Source organism: Thermothelomyces heterothallicus, assembly GCF_042370625.1.
Source record: "Thermothelomyces heterothallicus CBS 202.75 unplaced genomic scaffold P884_scaffold_1, whole genome shotgun sequence".
In the NCBI taxonomy this organism is placed as follows: domain Eukaryota; kingdom Fungi; phylum Ascomycota; class Sordariomycetes; order Sordariales; family Chaetomiaceae; genus Thermothelomyces; species Thermothelomyces heterothallicus.
The window spans coordinates 708,785-730,838 of NW_027192562.1; the positions used below are offsets into that span (position 1 = coordinate 708,785).

The 22,054-nt window shown below is 59.7% G+C and overlaps 8 protein-coding genes across 8 annotated transcripts; 5 read left to right on the plus strand and 3 right to left on the minus strand.

Annotated features, from left to right (window-relative positions):
• Positions 1-307: 307 nt before the first annotated feature.
• On the plus strand, positions 308-5,772 carry P884DRAFT_190896 (nucleoporin Nup186/Nup192/Nup205; the record flags this gene model as incomplete). Its single annotated transcript, XM_069437547.1, has 4 exons — positions 308-491; positions 571-1,200; positions 1,264-5,585; positions 5,713-5,772. 4 exons carry the CDS (start codon positions 308-310, stop codon positions 5,770-5,772), a joined length of 5,196 nt encoding a protein of 1,731 aa, XP_069301509.1.
• Positions 5,773-5,983: 211 nt separating this feature from the next.
• On the minus strand, positions 5,984-6,790 carry P884DRAFT_2865 (uncharacterized protein). The gene has a single exon (XM_069443836.1). It carries the CDS (start codon positions 6,603-6,605, stop codon positions 6,159-6,161), a length of 447 nt encoding a protein of 148 aa, XP_069301510.1. The 5' UTR covers positions 6,606-6,790; the 3' UTR covers positions 5,984-6,158.
• P884DRAFT_189709 (uncharacterized protein) lies at positions 6,748-7,387 on the minus strand (the record flags this gene model as incomplete). Its single annotated transcript, XM_069437457.1, has 2 exons — positions 6,748-6,977; positions 7,036-7,387. The coding sequence occupies 2 exons, from the start codon at positions 7,385-7,387 to the stop codon at positions 6,748-6,750; spliced, it is 582 nt and encodes a 193-aa protein (XP_069301511.1).
• A 1,740-nt stretch (positions 7,388-9,127) lies between these two features.
• On the plus strand, positions 9,128-13,096 carry P884DRAFT_2872 (DNA polymerase family A-domain-containing protein). Its single transcript, XM_069443865.1, has one exon. The coding sequence runs from the start codon at positions 9,296-9,298 to the stop codon at positions 12,881-12,883; it is 3,588 nt and encodes a 1,195-aa protein (XP_069301512.1). The 5' UTR covers positions 9,128-9,295; the 3' UTR covers positions 12,884-13,096.
• A 578-nt stretch (positions 13,097-13,674) lies between these two features.
• Positions 13,675-16,120, plus strand: P884DRAFT_288563 (uncharacterized protein; the record flags this gene model as incomplete). The annotated part of the gene is made up of 2 exons (XM_069443961.1): positions 13,675-13,888; positions 13,987-16,120. 2 exons carry the CDS (start codon positions 13,675-13,677, stop codon positions 15,750-15,752), a joined length of 1,980 nt encoding a protein of 659 aa, XP_069301513.1. The 3' UTR covers positions 15,753-16,120.
• A 48-nt stretch (positions 16,121-16,168) lies between these two features.
• P884DRAFT_326057 (uncharacterized protein) lies at positions 16,169-17,414 on the minus strand. The gene is made up of 2 exons (XM_069445464.1): positions 17,110-17,414; positions 16,169-17,010 (listed from the first exon to the last, which is right to left on the minus strand). Exons 1-2 carry the CDS (start codon positions 17,195-17,197, stop codon positions 16,286-16,288), a joined length of 813 nt encoding a protein of 270 aa, XP_069301514.1. The 5' UTR covers positions 17,198-17,414; the 3' UTR covers positions 16,169-16,285.
• Positions 17,415-18,127: 713 nt separating this feature from the next.
• P884DRAFT_273862 (uncharacterized protein) lies at positions 18,128-20,488 on the plus strand (the record flags this gene model as incomplete). The annotated part of the gene is made up of 2 exons (XM_069442640.1): positions 18,128-18,294; positions 18,388-20,488. 2 exons carry the CDS (start codon positions 18,128-18,130, stop codon positions 20,486-20,488), a joined length of 2,268 nt encoding a protein of 755 aa, XP_069301515.1.
• A 739-nt stretch (positions 20,489-21,227) lies between these two features.
• On the plus strand, positions 21,228-21,497 carry P884DRAFT_253187 (uncharacterized protein). The gene has a single exon (XM_069440772.1). It carries the CDS (start codon positions 21,242-21,244, stop codon positions 21,428-21,430), a length of 189 nt encoding a protein of 62 aa, XP_069301516.1. The 5' UTR covers positions 21,228-21,241; the 3' UTR covers positions 21,431-21,497.
• Positions 21,498-22,054: the final 557 nt, after the last annotated feature.

Below are 22,054 nucleotides of genomic sequence, written 5' to 3' on the forward strand. Positions count from 1 at the left end.
GGCTCACCGCCTAATTCTTTTGTTGACTGCAGCGAGGTTTGGCGCCAATCGGCAGGCAATTTGGCGCGGGACGGCTTCTTGATCGCCAAACTTCGAAAACTTGACAATTCCACTTACAACCATCGCCTCAGCAATCGACCAGGCCGCCCGGGTCTTTTGCGTGCTGAGGGCCCAACTACCGGACGACCGCTCCCACTGACACATTAGGTATCGTCCGACGACTACGAGTACCCCGAGGACCCTGAGCTCCAGAAACGCGGTTGCGGCTCCAAGAGAATGCGCAGCACCGTCCTTCACCCCGCCGACCATGTCTGAACTGCGCGCACTCGAGGCCCTTCAAGCCCTGCACGGGGAGCTGGTCGCTGTCCGCCAGCACCGGTACGAGGGCCTGCCGGCCCTGGAACAGCTCCTGGACGCGCAAACCGACGCGTTCAAAAAGCTGATCGATAAGCCTCCGCGAAACTCAGCCCACAGGCAATCCCTAGGGACTGGTACGGGCCCACCACTCAAAAAAAAAGAAAAAAAAAGATATCTTGTGGGCGAGAATTGGATGCTGACGGCCGGGTTTAGGGAAGGTCAAGATTGACGAAGACGAGTACGCGATCAACGATGACTTCGTCAATGACTGCCTCAAGGTTGCCGACGACCTGGACCTGGACGAACTGGAGGCGGCGAGGATTCTGCTGGACTGCGATTCCGAAGGCGACACCGAGACGCAAAGCCGTCCGTTGTGGGAATGCGCCGTCATTCGTTTCCACCAGGAGCGCAGGTACCTTCTCGATTGCATGCGCCTCATTTGCGAGATAGCGGCCGACGACGAGCTCGAACCCGGGCTACAGGACTCCTTCGGCGCCATTGCCGAGGAGAAGGTGTTTGGCATTCCGCCACCTGGGTCAAGGGCGGGGGAGGCTGCGAAGAAGGCCGTGCCGAGGTTCATGGAGGCCATGCAGAGTGTGCGGTCCATGCTGCATAGCATGATGGAGAAGGCCACGGGGCGGAGCTTGCTGCAGCAGGCCGACCTCGTGCGGGCGCCGGAAAACCAAGAAACGTTCGACTTCTCGCGCGCAAGCCTCGTGGAGCAGCACGAGTATCTGGCAGCAATTCTACACGCCGCCGTCGAGAAACGTCATGCGACCGTCAAAGATTTTCAAGACTTCATCGAGACCCTGAGGAAGGTTGACAAGTACGACCACTTTCTCGGTAAGGGAGACTGCACCGTTCATAGTGCTCCAAAACCTCGCTAATGTGCCTCTCTCTCTCTAGTGCACCTGTTCCCAGTCCTCGCGGCGTATATCTCAGCGTTCGGCTCCACCGAGGGAGTGAGCGATCTCCAGCAAGCCCGCCAGCTGAATGGGGTAGTCATCAAGCCGACCGACGACGCCTGGGCCCTTCCATATCTTGGCGCCGCCGTCCGGGCATGGTGGATTGCCGAGTACAGTGAATGGTACTTGGACGACACCATCTACGACTTTCAGGGGATCAACCTCGACGAGGAAGACGAGGAGAGGAACAAACAATTCATGGAGGCGCTAAAGGAGGGTGCCTTCGACTTCATCTTAGCTGTGGCTGCTGATTGTAGGGCCCAGGAATGGCAGGACCCGTCGCGCCTGGGAATGCGTCAATGGCTCCAGCGGAAGTCTCCTCCCCTGGCTTCGGATCCCTTCCCTTTCAGCCACTTTCTCCAGCAGAGCTTGATGGTACACTTGGAGGGATTCGTGGACGCTTGCATCTCCAACCTTCCAGATATGCTTCGAAAACTAAGAACCGAGGAGGATGAGCAGAGACAGCTCAGCCAAAACCACGAGCAAGACTTTGATCTCGAGCGCTTCCTGATAATCGTCTCATATGCCTACGAAGGGCGACCCGACGCGGCCATGTCTTTCTGGGAGGATCCAGATAGCAACCTGGCCGGCTTCTTGCACTGGGCGTCAAGACGAGCATCCACTCCGCTTGTGAGCGCGTTTTGCGAAATGCTGCAGTGCCTCTCGGACAATGAGGAATGTGCAACGGCTGCTCACATGTTTCTGCTAGACGAGGGCCACCAATCTTCCGGCAAGATGAAGCGCTCTCAATCACTGACGTGGTCCCAAATCTTCAAAGAGCTGGACTATTTTACGAGACAGCTTCGTGATAAGCCAGCGCCGGCACAGGCCCAGGTCATGCAACGCCCCAGTAAACCTGGAGCTGACTTGGCCGAGACGGAGCCCGAGTCTGCTTTGATGCTGGAGTGCTATTTGAGACTGATTGCCAAGCTGACAACAGAGAGCGAGGTTGCCCGGCAGAGGATGTTGATGGACGAGGAGATGCGGCTGGTCGATACGCTCTTCAGGCTTGGAGATGGTCCACTACCGGCTCGGCTCCGCGCTTGCATCTTCTACGTCCTGAAAGCCTTGATGACGCAAAAACAAGCCCCCGAAAGCGAAGCGCTCTGGAGATATGTCGATGCGTGGGCAACGAACACCCTGCCTAACCCGGGAGCCCAGCAGAGGGTGACATACCTCGGGCAGCCTCTCACCCCGGAAGGTCACATGGAAGCCATCTTAAACGACCTTAGCGGTGGCTTCGAAGAGTCGAACGCGTTCATTCAGCTTCTCGCGTCCCTCTTCGCCCCTCTTGATGGCCCCGAGGGGCTGAACGACAGCCTGACGTTCCCCGAGGATCTGGGGAGTAACATACGCGCGCCCGGGATGGAGCCCTACGTCGACTTTGTCTTCCGCGTCTTCTCGCAGAAGTCCCAGGAGCTTGCAGACCCTGGTCAGCTCAGAGCGCTGCGCCTCAGCTGTCTCGAATTCGCCTTAACTTGCTTGTCGACTTTCAACGAGGACTTGATCATCTTGGGTAATGAGAGCAATATTGCCATTGACGTGGCGATGCCGACTACCGATCTGGCCACATACGTTCGCCTTCATCCCTTCGCCCGCGTCATGGAGTGGCTGTTCAACGAAAAGGTTGTCAACGCCCTCATTCGCACTATCCACCAAGATCCCGTCAGTCTAGGCAGCGCATCTCCCGACTCGCCTTTGGTTCTCAGCATTCTACGGGGCATCCAAGTCATGATCAAGGCTCTCGACCTACAGGAGACTTATCTGCACCTTGTGCGCCCTCTCATCCAGTCGGAGAAGCAACGACGCGCTTCGGTGGCCAACGCCGCGTATTCCTCCTTCGAGGACGGTATCTTGAGCCACCTCGGCTTGGTGGTCGACCTGGGCAAGTACTGCAATCTCGGCCACAGTGAGTTGACCCTTGCCTGTCTGAAACTGCTCGAGAAGATCTCTACGTCCCCCAGGATCATCTCGGCGTGGAACCCGGATACCGGCCGTCTTGGGCACCGGAATAAAGCGATCGTCCAACTTGAGAAGGACGGGGAGGGGCATACCATCGCCGCGTCGCTCGCCGCAAATATCTCTGCCCCCTTGGACCCGGTTCTGGAGGCCGAGTCGGAAAATTACGTGATCAAGCTGTTCATTCTGGATTTCATCTACGAGTGCCTCAAGGCGACGCCCGACCAGCCAACCATCGCGCACCTCCTCCTCGGTTTCCACTGCGAGCTGAACCGGCTAACCATCGAGCCGAGGGGGGCATTTGACGCTCAGAAATCACTATTCCACAGTCTTCTCAATATCGCCATTGAAATCTCGGTGTACGAGGAGGAGCACGGCATGCGCGGGTACCTGATCACCTTGAAGTACCGGATCCTGCGCATCTTGCAGATTCTCTGGAAGTCTCCACTATCTGCCACTCTGGTTATGGACGAATTGAGAGCCACCAACTTCCTCTTCCACATGCTTCTGAGGGAGATCCAGATCCAGCCGGACCTGAGATGGGACGACTTGCAGGCGGACAACCCCGAGTTCCTGCTCTCAAACGCATCGGTGGCGTATATCGATTATCTTGGGACGCGAGCCATGATCTTTGAGTACATCGGCAAAGAGCTGTGCAGCGTCTCGCAGAACAGGATACCCTCCGTCAAGCGCCAGATCTTCGACGCCTTGAACGGCACGATCAAGATGGACAACCAGGAGCCTTTGAGCCTCGCCAACATCTTTGATTTCTTTGACTTCCTCAATCCCGACGCCAACTGGGACGTTCCGCCGCCGCAATTTGTCTTCTACAAGGACCTCGACCTCAGACCGTCCGCCGTCGAGCATCCAGAGGCGGGGTTACAGTATAACATTCGCAAAGTACGGGAGACCATCGCGCTGAAGCGGAACGAGTTCAGGGACTCGTTTCAAGTAATGACCCAGCAGCATCTGGACGCCATCGAGACCGAAGAGAGAATATTGGTCGAGTACTTGACATTTACCAACCGTCAGAAGCTGTTCGGCGCGGCGAGGCTCACCCTGCTCAGGGCGTGGGCCAACCTGCTCCTGGTGATGTTCGAAGCCAACGACTTCAAGGGCACGCATAAGATGGCCTTCCTGCTGCAAGCACTGCAGGCCATCCTGCCAACCCTCGAGGCCTACAGCACGCTGAGCCACGCCGAAGCATTCGAGCTTGCGCGAGTTGCCAAAGTGCTCCTTTTTAAGCTCGACCTCGACGATGATGACGACGGCTCCAGCTCGGCAGTGGAAAGAGAGAGATCTGCCATTGGAAACCTCATCAGCGACAAGCTCTTCCAGCTCTTCCAGGTCTGTCTCAGCTCCATTAGCAAGTGGGCAGGCAGTGCCGAACTCCGCTCGCTGTACTACGGCATCTGCTACCGCTACCTCACCGCCGTTGTCGACAGAGACGCCACGGCCGCGCCAGGGCCTCGCAGCCGCGGTCTCGCAACTGCCCGTGCCAAAACCTTAAAAGCAATCCAACTCCACGGCGACCGCCTCCTCAATGTGATCTGCGACGACGCTTACGGTAGTGATATTACCTGCCAAACCGCCGCTACCGTCCTCCTTTCGGCACTCGTCCACACCTCGCGGCGCTCGGACGACGATGTGACCATCATCGAATCTCTCAACCGTCTCAACTTCCTCGGGGTCCTCGTCGACTCCCTGAAAACCATCCTCACCGACTGGCTCTCCGTCATCAGCCCCCCCACCAACTCGGCCCCCCCGAATTCGGTTACCCAACAGCAAACCGAACAATACCTCTCCGCTAAGCTCGCCCTCCTCCTGCAGATTGCCCAGACGCGACCCGGCGCAAAGTACATCCTCCAAGCGAACCTGTTCCGCGCCCTCGAGATCGCGGGCGTCTTCGCCGCGGACCCGGAGCTGCAGGTCGACGCCCGGGATACCCGCGCGCTCGAGAAGCACTACACGCTGCTCGTGGCGCTGGCGCGCATCGTCGGCGCGGCGGTGCTCGCGCGCGGCGCGCACAACGTGATGCAGGGGCGGCGTTTCCTGACGCAGCACCGGATGCTGGTTGTGCATACGCTCAAGCGGAGCGCGGGGATTGGGATGGGCATCGGCGGCGGACAGGGGCAGGGGCAGGGGCAGGGGAATGGGACCAGCCTGTTTGGCGGCAGTGTCGTGGCGAGAGGGGGAGGAGGGGGGCGCCAGGATGACGCGGAAGCACAGGCGGCGCTGGAGGAGAGGGTTGACGAGCTGGCGGAGGCATTCATGCTCCTGATCACTGCGACCGATTTTTTGGAGGTACGTTGTCTGCACCTACCTTGCGCATTGCCGACGGTTTTTTTTTTTTTTTTTTTTTTTTTTTTTTTTTTTTTTTTTTTTTTTTTTTTGAAAGGAGACACTGGACTAACACATCTTGATTCTGCAGTATGAGGCGGGCCAGGTTCCTGCTGAGAAGCCGAGGGTGGCACCCACGCTTTTCCATTGAGGCTTCTCGTTACGAGGGCAAAATATCCTTGTATCATTGAATGACGACGAGTGGCGGAAGGAAGAATGAATAGAGGGAAGAAGGAAAGCAACTTCTTGAACCGATGGTATGGATTGACTTCTTCATTGTTTGGAATATGTAACCACCACCACCTGTCTTGCGGTCTGCTTTTTTCATGGGGCAGTTGAAAAGAAACCGGCGAGGCGAATGTTGCGCTTCTTATGTTTGGACTGATTTCAATCCGCGCACTCCCGAGCGAACTTGCAAACCGAAAATGGCCAGTTGCCGCCGGAACTGCGCCATTGCACCCTTGACAAGCTCAACGCCTTCAAAAGGAGAAAGAGTCATTGTGATGCGTAGTCTTATAAAAGAAGATGAATGACCGTCTAAATGCCAAATATTCCGACCCATGCCGAAGAAAAAGAAAAAAAAAAGAAAAAAAAAACCAACCTGACCCTGCCGTCTAGACACCCAGCCAGCGCCCCGTGTTCACAATGCCATCGATGCGTGTCAGGATTCCTGCACCCGGGGGTATACAACAGACAACCGTAACGCCAAATATCCGCCTGTCTCCCCACCTCATCCTTCCCCTCGCCGATGCAATATTGAACGCAAAAATACTCCCGTAGTGGGTGCCCGAAATAATAAGATATGGTCCGAGCAGGTGATGAGGCGCAGCGAACGCGGTAATCCGTTCTCCAATGTATCTTGGCGTCCGTAGGATCTCTTGAACGCGTGAAATGCAGCACCCTGGCTGCCGGGATATTGGATGAGAGAATGAAAAAAATGTGAGACTGCCGCCTATCAGAGTGCTGCCACCCGGTGAGCCACATTGCTCTGCCTGGAGACCATGGAACACACGGGTCTGGTGATAATTCCGGACGCTGATGTGCTCCGCCCTGGGTCCCGGAATGCGGACGCACAGACAGCTGTTGGTGCAGTTTGGAATGGTTCGCCCAGAGTAACGTCGATGGTTCAACGCGACGATGGCCCGTCGCGGCCGGTAGTTGATTGCTCCCGTTTGACTCCTATGGTTTTCCTGGTCATCAACTTGAGCTCGAGAGGATAGTAGCCCTTCGCTTTCTGGCCAAACTTGGCGCCGGCGGCCGGCTGCCTATCGATCTTTTGGCGGCAGATGGGGCATATACGCCTGCTGTGGTCCATGTTGAGAGCGGAGTGAAGACAGGCGGAGCAGAATAGATGTCCTGAGACGACTGATAAGTACGGGTGCCAAGTCGTGCCGGTAGGGAAGGGTTGGCTCACCACAATGAGTGACCGTCAGGTCCTTGGCGCTGTCCATACAAATGACGCAGTCGAGAGTAGACATCCTGACGTATTTCTTGTTTTCTTCTTGGCTGTTGGAGGTATCGGGCGGGACCTCGGTCTTGTCCACCAGATCAACAATGTCTGCGCTGGCAGAGTCGCCAAAAAGGTCGTCGTCATCGTTGAGGTCCGGTTCCCGCTTGCGCTTGGTTGCGGATGAAGCCGACTGTGACTGTTCTGGTTGTGCGGAGCGCGACGTGGGTTGCTGCGACGACTGGGCTGGCTGGCTGGGAGTTGAGGGCATTGTCAAGTCGTTCGGGCGTAGGCTTCTCCTACGAGCGTTGGCGGACATGCCGGGCGACGTCGGGATCCGCTGGCGACCGTCGTGCGGGAAAGAGACTGGTCGACGTTGGAAAGGCCGCGCGACGCGATCAGCGACAAGATCTACAGAACCTGAAATACCGCCTGCCCGGTGCTGATGCGGCAGGCGCTGCGAGGCGGCCGAAGGGCTATGAGACGGCCTTGCGGCGCTGCGGAAATTGTTTCCGTGACCCTGCTGGCGGTTCGAGATCGTAGAGGGATTTGGGAAGCGGCGAGCAGGAAATACGGTCGAGACTGCGCGGCGGGTCGGAGTTGGAGTGGATATGGCGAAAATGGGAGGACGACTGGAGGCGCGGTGCGGGAGGAAGTTGAGCTGGAATAGACCTTGATCTGGACCCGCCCGGTCCCCTCTGAATGCATGGGGGCGAGAAGGCTCGGGGCGGCGAGCCTGCGCCGGGGTCGACCTATTGGAGCTATTGGGGGCGGCCCGAGTGGGACCTGGACCAAGCGCCGTGCCGAGAGCATCGGATGGCAAAGCGGATCCTTCCTGGACCCTTGTACCGAAAAGCACATCCTGGCCCACGAGACGGCGCTGAGATCTTGAATTTGGGCCCGTCTCGGGCTCGGTTCGAGCTAATGGGGCCGGAGAAACGGGCATCGGTCGGATTGATGATGGGAAACCCAAAGTCGAGCTCCACTCCCAAAGTTCTGGTCTTGCCAGTTCAAGTAAACTCGGGACTAGGAATGAGCGAGAAGCTCGGTACACACAAATAATGTTCTGCAGCCTCGGACTTGGGAACGAGTAATCCGGGATCCATCCAGACTTACCATCGTAAAAATCGTCCAAGGTTCCAGCAAAGAAGTTGTCGTCCATGGCTATTGCAAAGGGTCGAACTGCCGCTAGGCGAGCTAAGGTCCTGGAGGTGGATGGGTCGGCAGAAAGTACTGTGTCTTGTCAACCCATGTAGCTAGGTTGGAAAGTATGTATCGAGAGCTGTGAAGTATACTGCTGCGGGCTGTGTGATAGGAGCAAGAATGTATGTGCGGCTTCTCTATCCACAAGTCGGCCGCTGCAGAACTTTAAAACTTGTTTAGGTCATCGGCGTAGGTCAGTCAGGTACTCTAACCGAGGAGTATAGTTGCCGGATGCCACACGAACCTGCAGGTATGTACTCCGTCTCGCAGGTGCGATGAGGGACGCCAAAAATGGGAGCCATTTTCGTTTAAGTAGAAAACTTCTACCCTGCACTCGTCTCAGGCTCGGCCAGCTCGGGCTCGAACGATGGGTTGAGTCTGTTGCTACAAGGCCGGCCGGATGCATACACGATTTGCAACTCAATTTCTGGGAGGCTACAGTGAGTTTCACGACCGGTCTTCCTGCCGATTCGGGTCCGGTCTACTGCCCGGACTCTCCACAATCATCCGCCACTTGGACCCTTTCGAGAACGCCCAGGTTTAGTACCCTCTTAAAGGCTGTTTTGGTGGGTACACGTAATGTAAAAGGAATCCAGATAGGAAATATAACCAGACCCACCACTTCTCATCATGTGTTGTGTGCTGATCTCATCGATACCGTGCAGAATATCTCTGCAGGTACGCCATCACAGTGAGACCGGTATGCACGTATTCGGGTGTACGTAGGATCCACTCCTTTGGTACAGATAAAAGCGTAATGGCTGTTCCATTACCGTACCGTAATCTACTCTGGAGCCGAAGCTCCATCTTCCTGGGCTTTAGCGGCGCGTCGGGAAGCGTCATCTGGTGGGCCACGCTGCGGACCCCTTTGACTCTTGGGAATTCTGCCTCTCCAACGACGTGATTTGTCGCCGCCAGCCCCGGACACGCCGACTTTTTTTTTCAGCATTGAACCCATTCGAGTCGCTCGCCCGAGTTACCATGACTTGAGCGCGGCGCTGCCCTTGTGCTTTCGCCGTACAGAATGCTCATTTCGATTCGCGGATTGCCAGGACGAGATGCGCCCGCCGCGAGCTTCATCCGTCTTGCGCGACGCCGCGCAGCTCGCCGCCGTCTATGGCACCGCATAGATCCAGTCCCGCGCCGCTGGGACTCGACTGTCGCTCCGGCGGCTGAGGCTAACAAGAACCTGTCTATTCCTTGCCAGGCCCGCTTCAACGAGATTGGCGTCCAGCAGTTGAGCACCGGCATCTACGAACAGCTCTTCCCTCGCGGCAACACCGACCCCCCCACTCCAGAGCTTATCGAGCTCGCGCGCGACCACCTTCGCCGCCATGACCTTCTGGGCAAGAACACCGACACAGCGCCCCCTGTTGCCTTTCGTCTGCCTCCTCTTGCTGGCCAGACCCTCGATGAGCATTTCTACAAACTGGGCATCGACGCGGCCGAGCCCTTCCTGTCGCATGCGAAGCAGCTAGCCAAGTCAACCCTGCCGCCAAAGCCGAGGTCGTGGGTGCGCCGGAGCGGTTGGACAAAGTACTATCCCGACGGGCGCACCGAAGCCGTCGACGCGCCCGAGGGGAACATGCTCACCTTCGACACCGAAGTCATGTGGAAGGAAAGCCCGTACGCCGTCATGGCCTGCGCGGCCACGCCCGAGGCGTGGTACGCATGGCTGTCGCCGTGGCTGCTGGGGGAGACGGAGAACGAGCATCAGCTGGTGCCGTTGGGGGATCCGACCAAGGAGAGGGTGATCGTGGGCCACAATGTCGGTTTCGATCGCGCCCGGATACTGGAGGAGTACGACCTGAAGCAGACGCGCAATTCCTTCCTCGACACCATGTCCCTGCACGTCGCCGTCAACGGAATGTGCTCGCAGCAGCGGCCCACTTGGATGAAGCACAAGAAGAACCGGGAGTTGCGAGACAAGATAGCCAAAGAGTCGAGCAACATCGAGCTGGCCGAGCTGCTCAACAACGGAGCCTTTACCGCCGAGGAGGAGGAGCTCTGGGTCGAGAGGAGCTCCATCAACTCGCTGCGGGATGTTGCGAAGTTCCATCTCGATGTGACGATCGACAAGGAGCTCCGAGACTCGTTCGGCGAGCTGGACCGGGATGGCGTGGTGGGAAAGCTGGACGAGCTCCTGACCTACTGCGCAGCCGACGTCGCCGTCACCCATCGCGTCTACCAGATCGTCTTCCCAAACTTCCTCCGTGTGTGCCCCCACCCCGTCAGCTTTGCCGCCCTGCGCCATCTCTCGTCCGTCATCCTGCCCGTCGACAAGTCATGGGACTCGTACCTCGCAAACGCGGAAGCTACCTATCACAAGCTCTCCGACGCCGTTCAGGAACGGCTGGTCTTTTTGACCGAGAAAGCGCTGGAGATTAAGGATGACCCCGAGAAATGGGGCAACGACCCCTGGATGAAGCAGCTCGATTGGTCGGGCCAGGAGATCAAAATGGTCAAGGGCAAGAAGAAGAACGATCCGCCTCGGCCGGCGGCAAGGCAGAAGAAACCAGGCATGCCTCAGTGGTACAAGGATCTGTTTCCCAAAATGGACTCTCCGATCAATATCAGCGTGCGCACGAGGATAGCCCCGCTGCTCCTCAGGCTTGCTTGGGACGGGTATCCGCTCTTCTGGTCAGACAAGCATGGCTGGACGTTTAGGGTGCCTCGAGACGAGGCGAAGAAGTACACGGACCGGCAAATGGTCCCGTGTGACTTGACCGAGGAGCCCATCGCGGCGCTAAAGGAAGACAAAGACCACGTCTACTTCAAGCTGCCGCACAAGGACGGGCCCGCGGCTCGGTGTGTCACCCCAATGGCTAAGGGATACCTCCCCTACTTCGAGAAGGGGACGCTCTCGTCCGAGTACCCGTACGCTAAGGAGGCACTCGAGATGAACGCGTCTTGCTCATACTGGATCAGCGCGCGGGACAGGATCATGTCCCAGCTGGTGGTCTACCAAGACCAGCTACCGTCCGCTGCGAAGTCGGAACCAAAGAGCAACGAGCCGGTCGGCGGCTTCATCTTGCCCCAGGTCATCCCCATGGGCACAATCACCCGCCGCGCGGTCGAGAACACCTGGCTTACCGCGTCCAACGCCAAAAAGAACCGCGTCGGGTCGGAGCTGAAAGCCATGGTCCGCGCTCCGCCGGGCTACGTCTTTGTCGGTGCCGACGTCGACTCGGAAGAATTGTGGATCGCCTCCGTGGTGGGGGATTCCACGTTCAAGATCCACGGTGGGAACGCCATCGGCTTCATGACGCTCGAAGGGACCAAGGCCGCGGGAACGGATCTGCACAGCCGGACTGCGTCCATCCTGGGAATCACCCGGAACGACGCCAAGGTGTTCAACTACGGCCGCATCTACGGCGCCGGCCTCAAGTTTGCCGCGCAGCTGCTCCGCCAGTTCAACCCCAACCTCAGCGAGAAGGACACGCTCCTCGTAGCAAGCAAGCTCTACGCCACCACCAAGGGCACCAAGACCAACCGCAAGTCTCTCTATAAACGCCCCTTCTGGCGCGGCGGGACAGAGTCGTTCGTCTTCAACAAGCTCGAAGAGTTCGCCGAGCAGGAGCACCCGCGAACCCCCGTTCTCGGCGCCGGCATCACCGAGGCGCTCAACGGGCGCTTCATCAGCAAGGGCGGCTACCTCACGTCGCGCATCAACTGGGCCATCCAGTCGAGCGGCGTCGACTACCTCCACCTCTTGATCGTCGCCATGGACTACCTCATCCGGCGTTTCAACCTGTCCGCGCGCCTCGCCCTGACCGTGCACGACGAGATCCGCTACCTGGTCCGGGAGCACGACAAGTACCGCGCCGCCATGGCGCTGCAGGTCGCCAACCTCTGGACGCGCGCCATGTTCGCCCAGCAGGTGGGCATCCACGACCTGCCGCAGAGCTGCGCCTTCTTCTCAGCCGTTGACATCGACCGCGTGCTGCGCAAGGAGGTGGACATGGACTGCGTCACCCCTTCCAACCCGACACCCATACCACCCGGCGAGAGCATCGACATCAACTCGCTCCTCGCAAAGGGCGACCTCGCCCGCCTAGACGAATCCATCGTCCCACACCCCGACCACGCCCCCAAACTGTCCGATATCCAATACGTCCCCCGCGTCCCGGTCATGCAAGAACTCCGCGAGGCTGAGCGCGCCGACCCCGCCGCCGAAACGCGCTTCATTCGAGCCCAGATCTGCAACAACGAGGCCGAATTTCGCGAAATCCTGAAGGAAACCCGAAAACCGGCGGCCGCCCCAGCTTCCGACAAGGCCAAGAGCGCTAATACTAGCAGCACAACGACAACAGCAACAGCAAAATCGACGACAGCAGCAGCAGCAGCAGCAGCAGCAGCCACTGCGGCGGTGGCAAGCCCTACCAAGAAGAAACCCATTCTTCCGTACTACGCCTCCCCGCGCCTCCTGCCCGTCCACGGTGGCCACCAGCGCGAGCCCATGTCGGTCACGGAAGCGTTGGGCGCCACGCCGGGGCGGTTCCGGCCCGGGCCTGCGGCGTCGGCGTCGTGGGGTTGGAAGACGGGCAGCCACGGGGCTGGCGTCAGTGGCAGAGTCGGTGGGGCCGGGAAGCTGGGGACTCGCGTGCCGTGAGCGACTGGCATCTGGCATCTCTTTGGGATATGAATCTGGAGGGATTCCGGCCGTGGTCGGACAGATACGGGGGAAGTGGAGGGAAGTGCGGGGAGTGGTCGGGTACGATTTATTTCGACACCATTCTGAGATCCGCCCCGCCCTTTTCTTTAACTTCTTCTTTGTTCCTTTTCCTCTCTCTCTCTCTCTTCCCTCTCTGGTATGCGCCGTTCAACCGTTCTGTTGACCGGGTGGTACAGTACGTGTATTGGATGATCGGCATCGGCGATTCGGTGAAAGGGACTTAAAATGAGTGATTATGTGGGCATGACCCTTGGGAAACTAGGTGGGAGGTGTTCAAAAGGCCGGGCTCAATGTGTTTGAATTCACTGTTACCTACCCAAGTTCTAATCTCATATTGTTCCTGTATCTACCTATCTTAATTAATGCTCGAATTGGGGTTAGTATGGGTAGAGGCAATACTCGATAACTCTGCTACTCTGGGAGATTGTTGCAATTTACGCCTTCCCAATTATGAAATCTGCGACGGGGAACCTGGCAAACGCGGACGGGAGCCCCAATGTTAGTGCAGGCAAATCGCTTCAGCCCAGGCGCGCAGCCCACTCACTTTTACTTGCAGCAAGTAACTAACGAAAGCTGCCCCACCTGCCCGTCGCGTGAGAGCGCGCTGGTTTGGCGGCCTCTTAACGCCTCTCAGGCCTACAACCGACAACCCATCTTCGTCTTTGAACCTTCAACCAACTGACCCAGACCGTGATACCAAGACGAAGCGGCGCTCCCCAGGCATCGGCATGGAGCTGACATCGCCGCTGACAACCCTAGGCAGCATATCTACGCCGGAATCTTTTTTCACAGCGCGCAACTCGCCATCCAATGCCGCCGACGAGACCGTCCTCAGCAGCCCCGTCGATGACCCGCCGCAACAGGAGCAGGCCTACCGCGACGCAGTCCAACTGCCCCGCGAGCTCAGGCAACACTGTCAAATCCACTTGGAAGAACAGCTATGTGCGCTATGATTTGCCCTCCTGCTTCAATGACTTTCTTCTCCTTGGTCATTGTCCTTAATAATTCTAACTCATCACTTCTTACGTCATGTACAACAGACACGGCCGCGATTCATATCCTGTCCGGCCTCCTTAGCGACGGGAGCAACACCGCGGCCGCGACCACCACCGCTCAACGGCACCTCCGCCACTTCTCCAACCCAAAACCGCATCCAAAACCGGCGCTCATCCCTCCGCCCTCCCAGATCGCCCTCCTTGCGACCCTTATTGTTCACCCCTCATTTACCTCCCGCGCCCCGGAGATCAGCAACATCCACGCTGCCTCGCTCGCGCTCTCTTACCTGCGAGGCTTGTTGAGCACGGTGGGGCCGGTCAACGCCAACATGCGCGCGGCATTCGAGTTTCGGAGTACCACCTCGACCACCCATCATCGTCATCGCCGGTACCGTCACCACCATGACTCCGGCGGCAACAGCAACAAGGCCATCACCACCGCCACCACTGCCGGCGCCTTCTCGTCTTCATCATCCACCTCCTCGGGCGACGACGAGAGCGACGCGGCGCCGACGGGGCCCTTGGCCCGCTCGCAGCTTCTGTTTCGGCGCGCGCCGGACTTCTGGGCCGTGCTGGGCTGGTGCTTCCGGTGCGCGGCCGAGCACCCGCACACGCGTTGGCGGCACTGGCGCGTCTGGCTCGAGCTGATGGTCGCCGTGCTCGAGGCCGACCTGGACGAGCGGCTGGCGCGGGACGACCGCGAGCTCGAGGGCGGCGGCTCCTCGTGCTACCCGATGCTGGCGGGCAGCATCGTGGTCGGGTACCTGGAGGGCCTCACGCGGGAGAGGAGGAGCGGCGGGGTGCGCGAGGTGCTGAGGGCGCTGTTTGCCTTCAGCGACGGCGAGGTCAACGGGGCGTCCGACCGGGCCGTCTTCCGGGAGGTCTTCGAGAGGGAGACGGTGGTGGGCAGGCCGGCGTCCGGGACGCACAGTAAGAGGAAGAGGGGGGAGGACGCGGTGGTGGATCTGGAGAATGACCGGTTCGGGGATTATCTGGACGGGGAGGAGGATGAGTTCGACCTTGAGCTTGAGCCCGGGGAGGATGAAGGACGAGGAGAGCGGGGGGCAGAAAGAAGAGGAGCAGGAGGGCCGATCCCGACGCCGCCGGCCTCCAAGCGGAAGAACAGCAAGCCCGGGAGGAAACCAAAGGGGGAACGGGCGCTATCGCCGTCCTTCACCCTCACGGACGCCATCGCCGAGACGGTGCCCTTCCGGCTGCGCATCTTCCGGCTCCTCTCGGCCGTGTCGTACTACCTCCCCGACGCCTTCACGCCCGTCGACGAACTCTACGAGAGGTTCAGCGACCACGTGCGGGCCCTGCCGCTGCCCATGTTCCGCCTCTTTGTCGAGTCCCACCCGTCCGCCCTACCCGAGGACGTGCAGGTGTCGGTCCTGCGGGCGGTCGTCGAGGATCTGCTGCCGCCGCACCGCCCGGAGCCGACCGACGTCGACCCGGAGAGCGCCGCGGGGACGGGCGTGACCGTGCCCGTGCTGCTGCGGTGCCTCTTGCCGTTCGCGGCCGGCAAGGTCACGGCCGAGGACAACGCCAAGCTGTCGCTCGCGCTGGAGAGCATGGCCTGGTTCGTCTACGCGCGGATCGGGATCGACTACTCGCCGGAGCTGCGCCGGGCCGTCGAGAAGGGGATCAAGGCGAGGGAGGACAGGATCAGGACCGGCGGCCGGCGGGGCAGGGGCGCCGCCGGCGGGAAGAACGGTAGCCCGGCGGATAAGGCGGCCAGGGAGGTGCTGGCGAGGTCGGCGCGCAACTTGAGGACGCTGGTTGATGTGATTGCTGCCGCGTCCAGGCAGTGATTCATTTCGTTTTCGTGCTTTTTACTTGACTATTTGTTGAGGTGTTGGCGGCGTGTCGGTTCGTCGGGTTCGTCTGCTTGGTCTGCTTGGTCGGTTTGGTCGGTTGGCTGGGGACTACATTTTGGAATTTTGATACCCGTCCTTGGCCCTTTTGCGCTCATGACACGGATTGCATTAACAGTCACTGGTATTACTCGGTCGGTGGTTATCCGACGGTGACGCGGCTGGGATTTGCATGTTAATTTGTTGCCCCTCGGCGGTTAACTAATGAAAGAAGCGAAGGCCGCGTTCCTCAAGAGGTCATGGGTTCAGTTGATAGACAAATAAGGTTGCAGGGGTAAGATAAGAGTATAATATCATACAATGCCTCATTTATTATTCCCTGATCCCCCCCCCCCCCCCTTTTTTTTTGGTACGTACGCTTGAAATATGGAACGCTGCGTCTCCTGGATAACTATGCTCATTACACTGTTTGTACATGTGTTGCTCTCCCCCGCCGCCCTCCGGCGCTCCTCCCAAAAGGCGCCTCCCTCTCATTTCTTCTCCCTCGCGGTCGGTTCCCATGACTTCGGCTGCCACGTCTCACTCGGCCCTCCCTTGGCGTGCTGCCTCCACGGATCCGGAGCTTTCCCGCCAGCGGCCTTGCTCGCTCCGTCGCCTTCCGCCTCTCTCTTCATCCTCTTCCACGTCTCCTCCCGCAGGTTCACCGCCTCGCTATCCCCCAGCGCGACGTCCCCCGTGACGGTCCCCGCCCCGCTCGTGTCGCCGGCCTCGGCCCTCTCGGAGGCGGCGCTCGCGAACTTGCTGCTGCTGCTCCCCGGGCCGAGGGGCCGGTCGGTCTCGAGGGCGGGCGCGCGCGCCCCGAGCAGCGCCGCCGCCGCCGCCGCCCGCTGGGCCGCGCCGGCGCCGGCGCCGTCCTCCATCACCTTGGGCTTGGCCTCCCAGCGGGCGTCGGCCTCGGCGGCGAGGCGCTTGATGCGCTCCTGGCGGGCGACCTCGGCGCGCTGCTCGTCCAGCGAGGGCGGGTCGGCGCGCGTGTGCCGCAGCCACTGGTGCCAGGCGGGCGGGACGTTGACGGCCGAGTGGTGCGTGCCGCGCGGGTAGCGCACGATGCGCCGCCACCGGACGGGGCTCCTCCTCCTCGTCGTCGTCGTCGTCGTCGTCGTCGTCGTCGTCTGGGATGACGGGTTCGTTCGCGGGGGCAGGCGGGAGCCGCGGTCGAGGAATTCCCAGTACGTGTTTCCGCTTAGATCGAAGCCTGAACCCGGGGAAGACGAGGACGGGTAAGTTAGCGATAGGGGTGTGTGTGTGTGCGTGTGTGTGTGTGCGTGTGTGTGTGTGCGTGCGCGGTACGTACCAACTAGAAACTGGCGCCGCCATGGAAGCCGCAGCATCTTCCATTTGTACCAGGCCCGTAAGAACGGGGAGACCGGCAGTTGCGACATTGTATTGTTATTTGTTCGACTGTGGATGATATGTCAAACTATTTGGGTTGGCCCTTGCTCCCCCGGCAGAGGGATAATTGCAAGTCGCGACAGAAGCTCGGGTGGATAATTTTCTACTCCGTAAGTTCTACTCCGTAGTGGAAAAGATGCAATTCACTGGGCCTCGACCGAGTGACGTCGTTTGCCAAGCCGGGAGGGATCGTCGCATCCGCTTGGAGCTCCAGCCACGACGGAGTACGGATTAGTGTAATCTGTAATCCGTAATCTGTCGTGTAGGGGCACTTCGAGGGAAATGCCAGCCTCCCCATGCAAAAAAAATTACACGGTAAAATTATGGCTGCACCGGGCTAGTCAAACCCCACTGTTGCACTAGCATCTACTCTGAGTAGCCGGGGGGTTAGGGGGTAACTCTGCCTGGAAACGGCAATCCGGGTAGTAAGTAGGTAATTAAGATATCTTCTACCTCCGTATAACTAGGGACCAAGTGGAAATGAGCAACCCCCAAATCATCCCCCCCACCTTCCCCTGGCCAGCACAATAACTAACCCAAGATTCCTCCCGCTTCGCCCGTTCAGTCAAGTGGCCGAATCATCTGCGAGACCTCTCTCTCACCTTCCGCGAGCCCCAATTGTCACATCAATCATTACCTACTACGTACGCGTCATCCAGCGCTTTCGGTGCCGCCGGGGGAACCGCAGACCCGGGACCCCGCCATCGGGATTCCTTAGCTAGGATTTGGTGCTTGGAAGTTTGCGAGCTTACTACTACACTCTAGTGCTAGTCCCACCGAAGCCTGACGAGCCGATTTCCACTCGGTGCTCGACTTGGTCGATCGGAGCTGCCGCCCTCGATTTTATCTCTTCATACGTATCCCGAGGTAGACGGTCTGAACGCACCATCAGTGCCATCCTTCTCCGATAATTCGCCCCCATGGCGTCGGTGACGTCCCTCGACAAGGACCTGCGCAAGATGCGCCTCGAGAAGTACACGCCCGCCGCGGCGAACGAGGTCAGGCAATGGATCGAGGAAACACTGGGCGAGAAGCTTCCCGGAGGTGACCTGCTCGAGGCGCTGAAAGACGGCGTGGCCCTGTGCAAGTAAGAGCCAGTCTTTGCCCACGTGTCCCTTGCATCTATCTATCTCTGTCCGGGCGCCCATCTGACACACACGGTACTGTACCGTACATGCAGGCTGGTCAACCTCGTCGTCGGTCCGCCCGGGGTTAGGTTCAAGAAGTCTCCCATGCCCTTCGTCCAGATGGAGAACATCTCGCACTTCCTGCGCGCCTGCCAGGCCCCGCCGCTCAACCTCCAGCAGCACGACATGTTCCTGACCGTCGACCTCTACGAACAGAAAGACCCCGCCCAGGTCTTGCAGTGTCTCGGCGCCTTCACCCGCGCCGCCAACCTTGTCAACCCCTCGGCATTCCCCAACCCCATCGGCCCCCGGAGCTCCCGGACAGGCCTCGTGAGCCCCGACTCGACGGGGCCCACCACTCCGACCGGTCTGCGCGGTAGCGCCGTCTCGAATGCCAGCAACACCTCGTCATCCCTGCACGGTAGCAGACCCAAGACCGGCGACTCGGGGTCTGGCCGCCGGAGCCCCACCAAGTCACCGACACCGGGCGCCTCAAGCCCGACTCCGCCAGTCAGCAGCTGGAGCAAGAAGGAGCAGGAAGGTGCTACCGCGCCGGCTTGGAACATTGCGCAGTACGGATACATGGGCGGCGCGAGCCAGGCAAACCTGGGCATTGCGTTTGGCGGCCGTCGGCAGATCACTAGTGCCGGTCCCTACGTGCCCAGCCTGGCCGAGAAGGAGAAGAGGAGGAAGGAACAAGAGGCTGAGGCTGAGCGGCAGCGACAAGAGGAGGAACGCCGGCGGAAGGCCGAGATCGAGGCGGAAGAGGAGCGCGCCCGGCTGGAGGAGGAACGCCGGTGGGAGGAGGAGACCCGCCGTCTCATGGAAGAGGAGAGGAAGCGCATCGAGGAGGAGAAGAGGCGGTGGGAAGAGGAAGAGCGCCAGTGGAAGCTGACGGAGGAAAAGAGGCGCAGGGAGGAAGAGGAGGCCGAGGCCCGCCTGAGGGCCGAGCGCCAGAACATACGCAAGAGCAGCCCCCAGCCGCGCGGGCAGTACCTCAGCCAGTGCCAGGCCGAGCCCGAGACCCCCGAACAGGCGCGCATCAGGGAGCTCGAGAAGCAGCTCGAGCTGGCCCGTCAGCGCGAAGCCATGTACGAGAGAGAACGCCAGGGACGGTCTCTCCGCCCGGGCGCGGGCGACGAGAAGAAGAAGGCGCGATCACGGTCGCGCAGCCGGCCAGCACAGCCGGTCTCCAGGCAGGATTCTTGGAGCGTGCGCGACGAGCTCAACTTCGTCGCCAGTCCCCGGTCGCAGCACCATCAGCAGCTGAAACAACACGACGAAGAGCAGCCGGACGAAGCGGCAGTGTCGCCGCCGCCCCTTTCGTCCCCTCGACCACTGCCGGACCCTACCAGCGTCGCCTCCCCTCCAACAAAGGTGAAGGCCCATCGCGTGGGCGACGTGCCGCCAGAGCTCCCGATCCGGACGCAGCACACGGGATCACGGCCGCTCCCCGATCCGGCGGCAGCACAGCAGCCTCCCCTGCCGGTCCGGAAACAGCACACCGGCTCTCGACCCCTTCCAGACCCAACCGAAGCAGCCCCAGTATCGCCTCTTCGCAAGCAACACACCGGTTCTCGACCCCTTCCCGACCCTGCCGCCTACGCATCCAGCTCAGCAGAATCATCGCGTCAACCACCACTACAATCACCACTACAATCACCACCACCACCACAGCAACAACAACAACAGCAGCAGCAGCAGCAGCAGCAGCAGCAGCAGCAACCCCCAGCTTCACCCAAGCCTTTCTTCGCCCGCGGTATGCCCTCCTCCAACAACGCAAACTCGGATCGCACCCCGCCAGCTCCCACGGCGAAGCCCAGCCCCGCATCAGCCGCCTTCGCAGCAGGCGGTTCCAAGGGCCCCGGGTGGGCGTCCAAGTCGCTGCTTGAGCGCGAGATGGAGCTCGAGCGGCAGCGGCAGCGCGAGTGGGAGGAGGCGCAGCGGGAGACGGCGGCCAGGGCGGCCGCCCTGGGGCCCGGGGGAAGCGGCGGCGGCGTCGACGGCATCGGCGGCGGCATCGGCGGCCGCTGGGACGTCAGCCAGTGGACCGGCTACACCGGCGGCGACAGCCAGAACAAGGGCTCCCAGGGCATCGGGGCCAACCGCAGGCAGATCGTCGGGCCCCGGCCGCTGCCCAACCCGCCGCGGTAAGGTTACCTACCTAGGTACGGTAGGGCGGATCTCGCCATCGCATCGGTCAGCCGATGCTGAGTTCTGTGTTTTGAGAAGTATATTATTACTACTTCGTGCTGTACTCCGCGAGACCTGTTGTTTTGTCCAAGCAGGACGTGGGAAAGGGATGCATTCTTTTTTTTGGTTTCCTTTTCTTCTCTCTCTTATGCTTCTTTCGCACTTATTATATTTATTCAGGACCAGTTTCGGATGGCTTGAGGATACAGCACCTTAGGTGGTTATAGGGAGATTTCTATCCGCTTAGAGCATAGAGAACCGAATGAAGGAAAAGGCCCGAGGCAATCTAATCGTCATGGACACTGGGGTTTGCTTGTGATGTTGGGGCGGTGGTGATACAGGCGCACGGCGCGGCGCAGCGCGCTACAACGCGACATTCCAACGCCGACGTGATGACTTGGGTCGCGTGCGACGACGGCAGACGCGGGCTATACGCACGCTTCATACACAGCCTGGGGCTCTACAGGGGACCCTTTCCACTTATAGGGGGCCGTATAGAGACATCCCCGTCAACGCCTGACAATGAGCCGACAGAGCACCGCTCGGTGTCGAGTGACCTTTTGAGCAGGAACTCGGCGGGCCAGACGGGGTGAAGAAGAGTGGTTTGGCCGCGCGCTGGGGGAGCCGGAGCGCCCCGCGATCCCGGGATCTCGCCCGCGCGCATCGGAGGGAGAGGAAGGGTGCTTGACTTGGTGGAAAGGAGTTTGGTTCTATATGGCCGCCGACAGCCCCGATGATGCTCTTCGATGGCCTCCCGACGACGCCGCCTCAGAAAGAAACCACACCTCCTTTGCCATCAGAGCTTGGCGAGACAGGCCTCGTCTACATTCCAACGAGCAACTCGGAATTTTAGAAATGCCCGATCGAAGGATCATGTCACCGGATTCCCTGCCCCCCTGTTGACATTGACAACCGAGGACGGCGATGGCAAGGGTCAAGATGGATCCCGACGCGCCTCGTATACTTGGTACGTAGTAAGCCGAGCGGCCGTCACCAGGCACCCTTGCAAGGTTCCCACAACACCGGAAGAATAGTGTATATACTCTATCCTTACTTGCTTCCTTCCGTGCATGCACCACAGGGTAATCCGGCTGAAGAAGAACATGAAAGCCGCCCTGACCTTCGGGGACTGCGTGGCCAATGGGAGACAATCCCCGGAGCAATGCATGGTACGGGACGGAGTACTTCCACAGTTATAGATTACTCAAGTATATATATATATATATATATATATATGCATGTCAGACCAACGACGGTGTTGCATTGGCCTCCGCTCCCGCAACCCGACCGTGGAACGGGTTCCTCGTACCAGCAAAGTTAGTCTCGCAAGGTGCGCGCGCGGACACACACACTCCGCCTTGGACTCGGCGACCTCCTCCGGTAATCCCGAAACAGGGTGCAGCAGGATGTGGGAAGGAGGAGGAGATGGGAAGTCGTCAAGTCGCCGAATCAGAAACCCTCCTGCTACCCTCCATCCCCTTTCCCCCCGCCTTATGCGGGATCTGCGCCCGAGCTGAGACTTGGGGC

Excerpts from the sequence above, each read along its gene's own strand:
- P884DRAFT_2865 (XM_069443836.1), bottom strand. The coding sequence starts at position 6,605 with ATGTGGCTCACCGGGTGGCAGCACTCTGATAGGCGGCAGTCTCACATT.
- P884DRAFT_2872 (XM_069443865.1), top strand. The coding sequence starts at position 9,296 with ATGCTCATTTCGATTCGCGGATTGCCAGGACGAGATGCGCCCGCCGCG.
- P884DRAFT_326057 (XM_069445464.1), bottom strand. The coding sequence starts at position 17,197 with ATGTCGCAACTGCCGGTCTCCCCGTTCTTACGGGCCTGGTACAAATGG. Across the intron at positions 17,011-17,109 it reads GCGGCGCCAGTTTCTAGTTG|GCTTCGATCTAAGCGGAAAC; the intron begins GTACGTACCGCG and ends CCCCGGGTTCAG.
- P884DRAFT_253187 (XM_069440772.1), top strand. The coding sequence starts at position 21,242 with ATGGCCGCCGACAGCCCCGATGATGCTCTTCGATGGCCTCCCGACGAC.